The 13972-nt window shown below is 40.4% G+C and overlaps 1 protein-coding gene and 1 long non-coding RNA gene across 2 annotated transcripts in view; one reads left to right on the top strand and one right to left on the bottom strand.

The window, feature by feature from the left end:
- The window catches only part of LOC106513283 (uncharacterized), an 85888-nt gene that overhangs the window by 55588 nt on the left and 16328 nt on the right, over positions 1-13972 (top strand). The window lies entirely within an intron of this gene.
- On the bottom strand, positions 12113-13309 carry gnrh3 (gonadotropin-releasing hormone 3). The gene is made up of 3 exons (XM_014002016.1): positions 12926-13309; positions 12630-12707; positions 12113-12294 (listed from the first exon to the last, which is right to left on the bottom strand). The coding sequence occupies exons 1-3, from the start codon at positions 13061-13063 to the stop codon at positions 12238-12240; spliced, it is 273 nt and encodes a 90-aa protein (XP_013857470.1). The 5' UTR covers positions 13064-13309; the 3' UTR covers positions 12113-12237.

Genomic DNA, 13972 nt, shown 5'->3' with positions numbered 1-13972 from the left:
GTGTGTGTGTGTGTGTGTGTGTGTGTGTGTGGGGGGGGGGCTCTGCCATGAGGAAGTTTGGCTTAAAGACACGTCCCAGGGGCTTTTCTGGTACCAAAAGGCAATTCTGGTCCCCACCTGTCGTTTTGCTCCTCAGCATGGCTTCCTAAAAATGCTGCAGGATTTCTCAAACACGCGTGAATGAGTTAAAGCAAGGCTTTGGGTATGCTTTTTATGAGAATATAACATTGTAACATGATATAAAACTAAAAAAAAGATTTTAGATGATATTGCCCCTTTAAAAGGTTTAGACAGGGCCAGGTTTATTATAATGAAGCATCACCTCTTCTTTTAACAACAGTCTGTAAATATAAGAACTGAGGAGAGTTAGAGTTTTAGGATGTAAATGTTGTCCTGTTGGTGTCTGATGTAAGATTGTAGCTGTTTAACAGTCCTGAGTTGTTGTTTTTTTTTTTTTTGTCTGAATTTTAATTACATAATGGGACAAACATTTTCAGTCAGTGAAAGATTTGTACAGAAGGCAAGCACCCAGTCTCATCTCCTTCTAAGCCATGTTGTTGTAATGCAGGGGTGTCAAACTCATTTTCACTGAGGGCCACATGAGCATTATAGTGGCTCTCAAAAGATCAGTTGTAATTAATCTGATGTTTTGTATTTAACTTTGACTTAAACATGACACGCCATGTTCCTCGTCTATTGCTACAGCTGAGCATCTCTAATAAACAATAAATGAGCTCTAAGTGGTATCTCATGCACAGAGTTTTAACAAGTCCGCTTATAAATGCTAGAAAGTACGACAAACTAAATGTGAAAATAAATGATAGAAATACTGTTAAAAATAAAAGTACAAAGTTAAATTAGTTCTACTTACTGTTGAGTTTTGGTGACTAGAACGCTCCCACTTTTTGACAGGGAACTCTCACCTGCGAGGTGTTCCTGTTTCAATCTATCACTTGTAAGTGGGAAATTCCCACCTCCCAGCTTAATTGTGCCACAGCAAATGTAGCCATCAAAAATTCAGCGAAATGGAGATTTTTACACAGTAAATTTCACCGGCTACTCTTGCACCTTGTGCATCTCAACATAAGCCTCATTTATAAGACCAGCTCAGTCTGGGACTGACGCGTGTTCTGTCCTCCTCGGGTCGTACAGAAAAAAAAACAAAGGCACAAAGGCGGGTAAAGTGAGCCCGCCTCTGACACCCATCTGAGCCCCAAAGTGAGGTGGTATCAGAGCTGGGCCCGAGCGGGGCAGACTGACTTGTGACAGAGCAAACCCTCAGCAAATGATAATGAGCTGATGACATCAGTGAGCGACAGCAGGATTAATCAACAAACATATTTATTACAGAGGGAATAGGCTGTATAAAAAACGATACTAAACAGCAACTTTGTTATTTAACGTCAGAGCTTGTGGGACGTTAAAAAATACTAGCATTAACATCAAATCACCATCCTCCAATCTGCTCTGCTGCTAGAAATAAGTAATCCCGTCATATCCTTCTGCAGGCGCTGTCATCTCTGCGACCAAGAGTCATCGTTCCCCGCTCCCCCAACGTGTGATTATTACTATTATTATTATTATTATTATTATTATTATTGCAAAAATTGGGAATTTTTGAGGCTCATTCAGGCAAATGTCCGAAGGGGTTGACGTGTATGTTTGTAGCTAGTTTGAAAAATATTGAACTACAAGATCGCTAAAGGGAGTTAATTCAGTTTGTTTTGTTTGATATGAGCCCTGTGATAGACTTGCAACCTGTCCAGGGTGTACCCCGCCCCTCGTACTGTGACTGCTGGATATGGGCACCAGTGACCCCCCGTGATCCTGAAGGGAGGAAGCGGATATAGATGATGGATGGATGGATTGTTTGATAGGGAGGGAGACATCAATGAGCAACCACAGGATTATTCAACAGATTTATTATCGAAGGAATAAAAAATATGACACAAAACAGCAACTTTGTAGTTAGTTTAAAGAATTATGAACCACAGTATTGCTAAGTTAATTCAGATTGTTTTGTTTGACACGAGGTAGCAAACGTCTGTCACACAATAAATATGTTGCAGTCCTCTTCAGCCAAGCTGAGCTCTGCTCCACGCCACTTTTGGTTCCACGCTGCCAGGTTAATTTCTGAATGTGTATGAGTGAAACAAGGGAGCTTAAAGCCGGACCGGTCTGTGTGGTGATTTTGCGAAACTGTCTTGTGAAAGAGGATCTAGTGGAGGGATGTCATAATTGTAATGGTAAAATAAACAACATGCATTATGGGAGATGTAGTTCATGGTCTATACTGACTGTGAAGCAGTCTATGCAAATTGTAAGACACTAATACATCTTTGAAGCTCTTGTGGGCCTCGTAAAATGCAGAAGCGACCCACATTTGGCTCGTGGGCCTTTAGTTTGATATATGTGTTGTTGTCACAAATGCAATACAGTATGTGATTTAGTATTGTTTTGCTGAATTATGTAAGACCTTCCCTGACAAACGTGTCACATTTGGGAGGAAAACTCCAGAATTTACCGATAATTCCCAGTCTTGACATTGTATTTTAGTTTATTATTTTAGCATGTGTTAATTTTGCACTTTGTCTCATATCTTTAAAAGGCAAATACAGATATGTAACAATTTTGGGCCCGACATATGTATAGGTTTTACAGTTTTTTTAAGAGTTAGTGTGAAACGAATACACTTTGCACTATGGACCGATGCGGATGTTGTAAATTATGTGGCAACAAGCTGACATTTGGGTCTGCTGATGCACGTTTGGGGCATAGATGAGTAAAAATGGTATTAAAAAGGGAGAATGAAGGAAGACATAACAATAGTGGCTCAACTTTGGAAGGGGAGGAGGAAGAAAAAAATGAAGGAGACTGAATGTGGGGTGGGGGTGTTTCTAGTACATTACCCAATACACCTTGCGTAACTCTGCAGGCCCACACACTCACATCAAAGTGGTACCCCCTATCTGCCCCAGGCTTAGTCGGCCCCTGTCCACCCCCCATGTCACTCCATACATCCTCCTGTTCATGTTGAATAATTGACAGTTCTGTTTTACATGCTCAGCATTTGCCAGGACATGGAAGTGTGACTCCAAACAGGGCATGACTCTGAGAGGTGCTCTGCATCGGTTTGACTTCATTAGAATGTGCTCTACTAATGCTCAGCACGCACCCCGAGCTGAATCGAGCATAATCCACGGAAGAACTGTCTGTTGAATCAGAGAGCAGGTTGTTGCAATAAATATGCACTTTTTTTTCCTGCTGCACATTTTGTCAAAACTTAATTGTCCACGTAGCGTTGGTCACATATAAAGAGCTCGCTTTCCCAAATGAGAGTTGACAGCAGGTTTCATTTCCTACCCAGGTTTATGAAGGGAGCAAAAAGTCCCTTCATTACACTTTTTCAGCTTCTTCTCTGAAGACACYGCACAGCGCCTGGTGTGCATTTACATTCTGAATCTGCTGAACTTGTTGGATGTCACTCAAGACTGCCAGAATGGCCGTGCATAGCAAAGGACAATGACCACCATGGGTATGTGAAGGGGCTGGGGTGTTTGTGCCAAGGCAATCTCTAAAGTCAAATAAGCCATTATCAGTCTGTCAAGCTAGGTCTCATTTGAGGTCTCTTAATAACAGTTTGGTAAGGTCCCTATCAATGCTGCAGTAATTGCTTTTTACAACTGCTGGAGAAAAGAGACAAAAAAAGAAAAAAGAAAAAGGGAGAAAGTACTGTTGCAGCAGAGTTGGGATTATAATCTCCTCTGGTGTTTGCATAAAATAAAAAAAAGTATATATCAAAGAGTGTGTATTTATAAAAAAAAAGTATTTTGGAGTTTAGTATAGCATAACCCTTAAACTAAGGGTATGAAAGGCCTGGCTGTTCATTTGATAGTTTACCTTGACCCCTGAAGTGTGTCGCTCACACCCTTAGGGCTTGGGCTGGCAAAACCTTTCTCAGTCCCCCCTGGGAATGATAATCTCAACGTGGGCGTTTACCACGGACACCAGACACAACACCATTAGCCACAGCTCCACGGCTGCTCATTAGGACCCCCCGATCGATATAGGCGGCCRCAGAAATCGCCAGTGCTGTGGAACCGGCTATCGCTCTTCAGAGTTATTATTGTAAACAGCACTGGCTGAGATTTAGGGCAGTACCCTACTTTTTTTTTCCGTTTCAATTGGAAATAGAGGGTTGGGAGGGCGAGAACTGWGTGACCGTGGTCCTTCTAAGGACATTATTTTGTATCACTTGTTCAGAAACTTTGCACCATGTTGAGTCATTGCCTTGCTGTAAAATAGGAGGCAGTCAGAAAGCATTACTGCGTACATGGCTCTGTTCTCTAGGGTTTGGTGGTTGATGCAGAAAAATACTGACAGAGAAGTTCATTCATTACTGGAAAGCTATCTGAGCTGTGATGTCTCTCTTATTAAGTGTTTCAGCCAAATGATTGAGGTTAAGCAAAAAAAAAAAAAACGTTTATTTTACAAAACAGAAAAATAAGATATTAGTTAAAATATAATAATCCATCAGAACTAAATGGGAACAACTAAAAGCAGAAGGACCATACTGTTTTAAAAACATTTTAGCACACAGTGAGCTTAATGTTTGATATCACCATGACAAGATCATTCAAATATTTTCCCATTCTTTCCTATAAAGCATGTGTTTTGGAGACATTAGCCACAGGAAATTGTAGATGAAAAGACAAAAAATAAAAAATAAATAAATAAAAAGTAAAAAAAAAAAAAAAAGGAAAGCCCATTGGTTTCTGGCAGAAGAGAGAACAATATTGAGGCAAAATTGTGAAAATAAGAAAAAGGGGAGATGTATTGATTTTTGGTGGAGCCGGGGAAAGAAAAGAGAGGGAATAAAGAAGTGCTCTTTGGCCGATGTGTCCAAATGATGTCTCTGGGGAGGTTCTTAATGGTAGGGGGAGGGGTGGAGGGGGTTAAGGGNGGGTTAAGGGGGTGAGGTGGGGGTGATGGGGGCAGGTGCCTACCCTGACTAAGGCATGGAACTGCCCTTAGGCTAGGGCTAATGGTATTGGCTGAGCTTACTTTAAGCAGCTCTTTCCTAATGGCCAACTATGAGTGTGCCACAGGATAGACAGGTATTGATTGTTTCAAATGCTCTTGAGTTGACAAGAACTGAAAGTCCCTCAAGCATATACAATCTTGCAGCAAATTATGTCACATGGAAAGGTGATTAAAAACAGAAGCTCGAGGCAGGCGCACTCATTAAAAGTGTATATGATATCTCTCTTGTTGTCCTTGCATTGCTCTCTGCTTTTTTTGTGTGTGTTTACTCTTTATTCCGTCAAAGCTTTTGTGTCTCTTGTGTTTCTGTGTGGCTTCGGTTTTTCTGAGTGAGAAATGTCTGTTTATGCGCTGTGAAATTCTACTAACAACACAGTCTTCAAATGTTGTTTTCTATCATACAGAGAGAGAGAGAGAGAGAAAACAGATGTTGCATTGATGATTGAACCTACATTGCATCAGTCAAAAATAATGCACACACTGTATTTCATCAGTGGTGTAATTGTCATTTGAGCAGAGTTAAATGGTATGGCACTTCCTCAATATTAGAAATACAGGTGGGAAGCTTTTATACGTTTTTAAAATGTGCAGAGTACGAGTTTCGGAAACAGAGAACAATGCCATATATTTGCCTTTGTTGTCATGCCCCCCTTCTTCATACACACATACAAAAAATGCTGTGTACAAGATTTTCTCTTATTCACAAGGGGCGCTTTCTAGACTGCTTGAGGCATCTGCTTTGATTGCATAATTCCCAAGAGATGAGCAACACAAAACAAAAATACTGACTGAATTCATACTTATAATATACCGAACAAATAACATACCAGCTCCACTCTTCAAAAAAACCATAGTTCTCTAAAGAAAAGGAATCGGAGAGTAAATTCAAAGTTGAAAGCTTGGCTGTTTTCACCGTGAGTGCAGGGATGGGGGTGACAGATGAAACAAACTTTTTTYTCTCTCTCTCTTGGCTCACAATGTGCAGGATCAGTAAAACAAATAGGCCATAGCATGCACATTTATGTACACTTTGACTTAAGTGGCTCATATCAGAGACCATTTTAAGGCCTAACTTGTGTGAATTCTGCACGAAGGGCTGGCGAGGAAATGTTATGTTATGTCGGGGTAGTACAACAGGTCCCCCCACCACCACATCATCATCTGGTGCTTCACCAAGTGCAACATGACAGTTTCTAGCAAAGCAAACAGAGTTAAAGAAGTAAACGTTAAATGAAATGACAGGCCCTTTTCCACCGGAAAAAAAAAACTAAGGAAAAAAGATTTCTGCATCAGAATGATACGATTGCACTCAAAGCTCACAGTTTTCTTCCCTTTCGATTAAATGCTCTTTCTCTGGCTGTTTGTGCTTTACAGTGGAGTGTGCTACATCGCTACTTTCTTCTCTACAGGGGCCCCTGGGCTCCCCAAGCAATAGGAGTAAATTAGAGTGCACCTGTTCCAGCTCCAAGATAAGCCATCTCCAGAGGATTTCCTCTGAGTAAAATGAAGTGAGTGAAGAATAAACAGAATATCACAGCATTACTCCGCCAAGGTGAAGTTGCTGCCGCTCTGGGGACACAGTTCGTTTTGCACAACACCCAGCAAAATATCCTCTATAAACCTCTGGATGTGAGACTGTAGGAATGGTCTCTGCTCGCAGCGGAGAGAATAGGTGCTGCTCTTTTRTGCTCCAACCAAGGCGTGCGAGTCCGTTTCTCAACTGTATCTACTCACAACCTCGACTTGAAATGCTACTATTTGTGGTCTGGGTTTTGTGGTTTGTTTCCAACATGTTTTGACTCTGTGTCAACACATCTGCGATAGTCAAACATCAAACCACATAATTCCACTCACCCCCACCCATCCCTTTTTTACTGTTTTCTTTCGTTTTTTTGTAATGCTGCCAAAAATTTTTGAAAGTATCTAATTAACTCAACTAAGAACAGTGTCAGTACATTTCTCTCTTCCTCTCATCAGCCATGGCTGCGCAAGTAACCGCTTGTATGTTTCTTGGAAGAAATAAAAGATGTAACCCCAGTGTGATGCCCAAAGACCACTGACCGTAAATGTCTAGAATGCAAAACTCACCCAGTTGGTTTGCACATAAAAGGCATGGGTAATTAGAGGAAAAATGTAATTCATCATACGTTTGATAATCAGTTTGATTTGGTCTCCTATCTGCACCAGGGCATTCAAATAACCCCCCCTACTATTAGCACCCCACTCTGCCTCACAACAGTGGTCTGTTTTACCCACCCTTTGTTCCCCTACAACACATTATCATTATTGTAGCTAATTGCACGGTTCGCCTTGAAGTCTTGCTGGAGACTCGTGATCTGGGGTTGAAACGTGGACGGGGATCCAGTCTTCTCCACAGCTTGCTTTAYTCCACTAATTGCCGTTACCACAGGATAAGGCGTGCTCCTCGCTGCGGCCAGCCGGACTGAGATGGAACAAGCAAGAGCTGGATTGGGTGAGGAGGGTGGGGGGGAATTTCTATCRCACAAGGGTGGTAAGATGTGGGAGGGAGAGCAAAGGGTGGCGTAACTGACGTGGGTTGGGTAGGCCAGATTGGGGAGGGAAAGGAGAACGGTTGGGGGTAAGCAGGAGGGATGGAACCAGCGTTAGATGTGGGTCAGCAGGAGTGGAGTACCCTAAAGATTACAGTTGGTTAGTGCGACCCCTCTCTGACGAGATCTGAGCCCCCTGCTCCCAGCAGAGCTGGACCCTGTCATTTGGGGAACCCAGCTATTAGTGAGGCTAATAAAGCCCAAGCAGAAAGTTTTGACCTGCAGTGGTCTGGAGACACTGTCCTTCTCCAAATCCAATACCGGATTTTTTAAATTAATTTTTTTTAATGTTATCCCGAGTTGATTAAAAACAGTCTCTAAATAACTTTTAATAAAGCCGTTGAGCCACAACGTGTTGTAAAATTTATTTAGGCAGACACCAATTGCCATTTTGGAACCTCTCTCAATAACTGTATTTTTTATGAGCGCCTCTTTTTATTAGCATTGTTTATTAAAGAAGTGCAATTTGAAAGGCGAGTTTATCTAAGTCTCAGAATCAGAAATTTTTGTGAGCTCTGATCGTTTCTAAATTCATGCGGGAATGCTAGTTTTACACCGCAGTATCGTCTTCCAACTTCAAAATGAGTCATGGCTCCCTGTTGGGGCTTTAGAAAAGCAAAAAGGAATCAGACACATAACTAGTGACAAAGCCTCCATCACCTAACATAAGATCTCATTCTGTCTGTGAGAACTTTAGGAGGTCTACCCTAGAAAAATAATAAATATCCTCCTCTCGCAAAGCCTTTCATTTTGTTCAAAAGGTGTTTTCATGACCAAACAAAGGAAAGGGTGTCATTAATGGTATGTATTATGAACTAGGGCCTTTTAGAACGGTTTTCTATAAATGCACAAGTAAGGGGTTGATCTTTTCCCCAACAAGAGGATCTCTAAAATATGAAGTGAAAAGCTACCCAAGATGAAGCTGGTAAAGAAACGAGCGAGGAAGAGCCTATTTCCACAACACAAACAGATTTCCTGGCCTTTAGCAGTCTCTTACTGGGATACTTTGAGACATATCCATCAAAACACAGCTGTATTCATTCATATTTCATACCTCCTCCTTCTCCCAGTGCTTTAACACTGTTCTTTGATCAAAGAGGAGAAGTCGGATCACAACAGGAAGGTTCCCTGCCAGCCAAGAAGGAGAAGGAAGGCCAATTCACTACTGTACACGTTACCGTATAGATATCAGCGCTTCAATATGGCCTTTATAAAAAATAAATAAATAAAATAAAATTATTAAATAAATGCAAAACAAAATGAAACAAGAGACTTTTGCAAATTATCATTATTTTGCAGTCATCTAAGTTAAAAACATGTAAAGCTCTTTTGCTAAATTATTTTCTTGTCTTTAAAATTAGAAAATCTTACGAGTCAGTATGCAGAAGAAAATTAGGAATGAGTTCCAAAGTTTGATGTAAATGATTGAAGTCTTTGTTGGATTTTAAAGAGATAACAGTTTCCGTAACTGGAATTGCTGAGAGGCTGTTCGCTGGAGTGGATTCAAAACACGCAGCTCAAGAGTGTCACCATGTGGAGATGGGACGATATGGCAGAAGATGTACTGAGCAGCTGTCTGAACAATTCCTTTAACTAAGAGCACAGCTCTAGAAAAGTCAGACTATGTATTTGCTTTACCTGCTTTTCCTAATTGTGTCATGGGAAGCTGGTGCCTATACAGCAATCACTGTACGAGAGGCGAGGAAAACAATAAGACGCAAGTCCATCACAGGCACACATAAATACAAAAAAAAAAAAAAAATCTTTCACATTTAAGGAATAAATTAAGGACAATTAAGAGTTATCAATTAGCCTAAAATTTGTATGTGGGAGGAAACCAGAGTACCTGGAGAGAACCCACTGGTGCACAGGGAGAATACACAAACTCCACCCAGAAAGGCCCCAGACTGGGAGGCAATCCTGCTCTCCTCGTTCAGAGCTGATAGCTCTTTCCACTGCACCACGATGCCACCCAAATTGGGACTATCATTTTTATTACTTTAGATTTATCTATATTCACATAGTAAATTGAACATCCACTGCCCATGTTAAACCCTCAACCTGCTTGTCTACCTTGCGTCCAATTCCAAGACACTGCGCTTCCAAAGATCCCTTTCAGTAAGGCTGAGAGAGTGGGGGGAAAAACTGTTTGAAGACCTCCCTGACATTTAGACTCTCTCTGAAGATGACTTTGCCTTCTACTATTGCCTGCGGGAACATAGTAAGACCCACACTTAACTTCAATTGAAATGCAGCGCCAGATTCCTCCAGGGGAAATTATCATTCTGTTCGTAATAAGAGTCACAACAAGCACCTGGAAAATGACTTTATTACGCTCTCCGCTTCAATAAAAGTTTCCTCTGACCCAACTGGAAAAAAAAAATGCACACAGTTGCAACGAGCATAACAGTGATGGAATGAAAACTATATTATGCATGTGATCGAACGCTCATTTGAAGACGGGCGGTGGGAGGATGCACATCTGCTCGGACGTGCTTGATTGGCGTGTGTGTTGGTGTTGTGCTGTAGCCTTGGATGGAGGAGCTCTGAGACCCTTTTTTTTTTTTTCCTGGAGCCATTATCCAAATATGTTCTGTTTTTTTTAAGTAAATGAATAGCACACACACCGAAAAAAAAAATCAAAGTATCAAAATGCATTGCCCCTCATAATGGAAATCCCTCTGAGCAAGGACATGTAACAATGGGCCATTCTCAGCTTCCTGTCCTTTCCATGTCTATGCCAATGGACGTGACCTCCACGGTTTTCACAATGGGGCATCCAAGCACAAGCGCTTGGCTTCTCTCCACCGCCACGCCACGCAGCGAGGTTGCTTTCATCTTTGTTGTTATATTTAAGGATGACATCCTAGCCCGTCGGCCTCCACCATTGTTTTCAGCGTGATTATTTTCTATCCGTTGTTTAGCCCCAGTTGTGGCTCTTTGATGAAAAGGTCGCCACTCAATTGGAAAACAGTCATTAAAATGCGGTTGGTACTATTCACCAGTGTGCATGGGGGAACCAACTCAACTGAGCTGGTTAATCAAAAGTTAATTATATAATTTTCATGCAGATGAGGGAAACATTCAAATGAATCCCAACTCTACAATCATTACAAAAAATAAATAAAGAAATAATTCTAAAAGGCTATAAAATGTTCAGGGACCAAGAGGCTGTAAACAATATGAAGTTTAATTTGAGGTAAACAAAGTGAATATCCACCAGGGGGTCTGGGAAGGAGAAAGTGAGGTTAAATCAAATTTGGAAACACAGATACCAGCAGGTTTTGTTGTCCTGATATACGTGCAATTAAGCAGGTCCTTGATGAGGACACTGGGAGGGAGAAAGTTGGCTTTAACAACAAACGCTTAGGTTTTTTTAAAGGAATTTATGGGATTTGTGCTTTTATCTGTAAACATTAATTATTCTCACCAAAGTATACCAAATTGAATTAAAACCATATTTTAGAAAACGGCTGTGAAGGCATAATTATCTTTTTTAAGAAAGCGTTCTAAAATTATTGAGCAGCCTGGGAAGGAAAGTTTAAACTCTTTGTGACTTTTAAAAGAAAATGCCCTGGACAACAATTTCCCCGTCTAACTTTGGAAAAGAGGTTAAAGTAGAACGTAAGACTTTCCAAATAAATGCGGCGTCTTTCCTCATCAATTAAAGCGATTGTGTTATGGAAATTAGGAGCGTGAATATTAAAGCAATGAGGCGAAGTATCACAAATGAACAAGTATTGTTCTGGAAGTGCGCTGGAATGTGGTTTAATTTCTCTTTAATTCTATGTGCTCTTATAATGTTAACCTTTTCCCAGTTGTGCCAGCGGGTTTGAGTTCATTGGTGTGCATTACAACCACGCTCTAACAATGCGGGGCCTCCCAGGTGTCAGCACAGTTCATGAATCCTGGCCCCTTATGCACCAGGCGATTAGTATGGTGCTCCGTCTGTAGGGTTTTGCCAGAAAATGAGTTCTCTTTAAAACATATGCCCCCCTGCTGATTCTTTTCCGTTCCCGATATGAAATTCCAATTTTTATAATGAACACCAATTTCATACACAGAGGGGAGGGAAAAAAACCCGAAAACAAAACATAAAGTTATACTCCCTTTGTCTTGTTTTGGATGACTGCATTTACCTCTAAATTAGTGGGGGCATGTCTGGTCATTGCAGGCAGAAATAAGTTTGCTGTGTTTTCTGTTTAATCAACAGTTAGAAATGCGAGCGCAGAAATCAGCAGGTGTAATTGTTCAACATTGCATATTCACATGACTGGCGTGGCAGAAAATGGAATTACCAAAAGTGTAACAAATTCAATTAGGTCATTGATTTCTAATAAATTGCCTTAATCACCAGCTGTTGTCACGCTAAGACAGTTGTGTCATGAGTTTGTCATGCTTGTCGGTCGGGGCTGCTTTACAAAGGCAGTTTCATCTGTTTAATCTCTAAAATACAGACAGATATTTCACCAGTCAAATTAAATAAAACATGGGAGGACTAGAGGATTGAAAACTTTATTACAATTTCCAAGGAATTCAAGGGTTAAAGACATGCATCTGGCATCTGTGTAATCCTTATAGAGAACACAATAAAGTCCATCTTCTGTTTTTTGTTGCCCCTTGTTTATTCCAGAGTCTTTTTCCAAACTTTCCTGTCAAAATGACTGGAATCCTCATTAATCTGAAGAAATTAAAATGAGACATTAATTAATAATTCCAGATTTTGATGACTCGTTTTTTCTTTTCATAGTGGGAAATTGAATGTGAAATTGATATTAAAATTCATGCCAATAAGATAACTAAGCGAAGTCATCACAGCTAGCATTACAGCTGCCATCGCTCAAACAGATACAATTAATCATGCACATAATCAGTCATGCAAAAGCAGAAAAATAAAAACAGTTTGTAGATTGTCATTGCCATTTTGGAACACGGCGGATGCAGTGGCACAGCTTCCATTAATATTGTACAAATGAAGAAAACATCGTTGATAAATTATGTATTATCAGCACTTACGTTGTATGGCCTAAGCCTCTCTTGGGTTTGGGCACTCGCCTCTTCAGGAAGAGACACCACTCCTCCTGTGCCCATCATCTAAAAGCAACAAGAGAGAGAAAAAATATAATAATAATATCAATTTGTATATTTTTTTGCTCTGATGATTTCTTTTCCTCTTTTTTTAAAAGAAAACATTAATTACATCAGGCAGCATGAAGCAACTCCATAGAGCTATTTCTGTTCAGTTTCACCTTTAATTTAATAAAATGAGCACATTTCCTGTAACTGAAACTCCTTATAAAATAATCACTCACCCTGATGGTCGCCTCGAGCTCTCCCACGCTTCTCTTCCCACCTGGTAGCCATCCATAGGACCAGTGCTGGCACACGGCGACCTGGGCCACCAATGCCAACAACAACACCTGCACCACAACTCTGCTGCTCGCCTTCATTAAAACTGCAGGGGAAGCCAAATATGTAATAAAAACACACTAATGTCACACCAGTTCACTCACAGCTCTGCGGCTCCCAGATTCAAGACTTCCATGGCACAAAGCATCACCAACTACTAATAAACAATAATTTAGGCTTTAATTAATAAGAAGGCTGATTCTGATAATAAACATTTAACAAACTTCTGAAGACCTCACCTCTGTGTTTGCCTTGTTAGCATGTGGTGCATTAGCCAGACGGGGATTTTATAGCTGTTGCACAGGGCTGCTGTCAGGATTATAATCCCCTCTTTGCAGGTGTGACACATTTACGGACTAATGGGACACAAAACACAACTAATGGAGCTGGCTAAGTGCTCAGATATGCTGACATCACTTGGAGGGTTCAAGCAGCATTAAATATATATTATGAAACATCTTTGTGATGTATTGGATGCATCTGTGTAGAGGTACTCAAACACACACAGACACGCACACAAAAAGAAAGACAACATTTGGATGAAATCTGATGTTTATCGCCATCTATAATTTATTGGATACTGCTTTTAGCAAAGAGTTGTTCAGAAACTGCACAAATAGAAAAAAAAGCAGAAACATCACAGAAAGACGATGCTTTTGCATTTGTTTTGTCTGCTGTAAGGCTTTACTGTCATTACCCTTATTTAATTCTTTAGCACAAGAAAAGATTAAAGTCAACAATGCAGTTATGATGAATGACCACAGCAGATATTCATGTTCACAAACAAATAAATAAATAAAACAAAATAAATAAAGATCAGTGAGTCCAAAAAACCCCAAATGTTTTAGAGGCACACACACACTAGAAATATTCCCAAAAAAAAACATTATACTCTTACATCCAAGGTTCTAAAAACATAAACAGAGATGTTCCCCAAAAATATAAAAAAA

This window comes from Austrofundulus limnaeus, unplaced genomic scaffold (genome assembly GCF_001266775.1).
Source record: "Austrofundulus limnaeus strain Quisiro unplaced genomic scaffold, Austrofundulus_limnaeus-1.0 Scaffold0, whole genome shotgun sequence".
In the NCBI taxonomy this organism is placed as follows: domain Eukaryota; kingdom Metazoa; phylum Chordata; class Actinopteri; order Cyprinodontiformes; family Rivulidae; genus Austrofundulus; species Austrofundulus limnaeus.
This window is presented reverse-complemented; position numbering and strand designations above follow the sequence as displayed.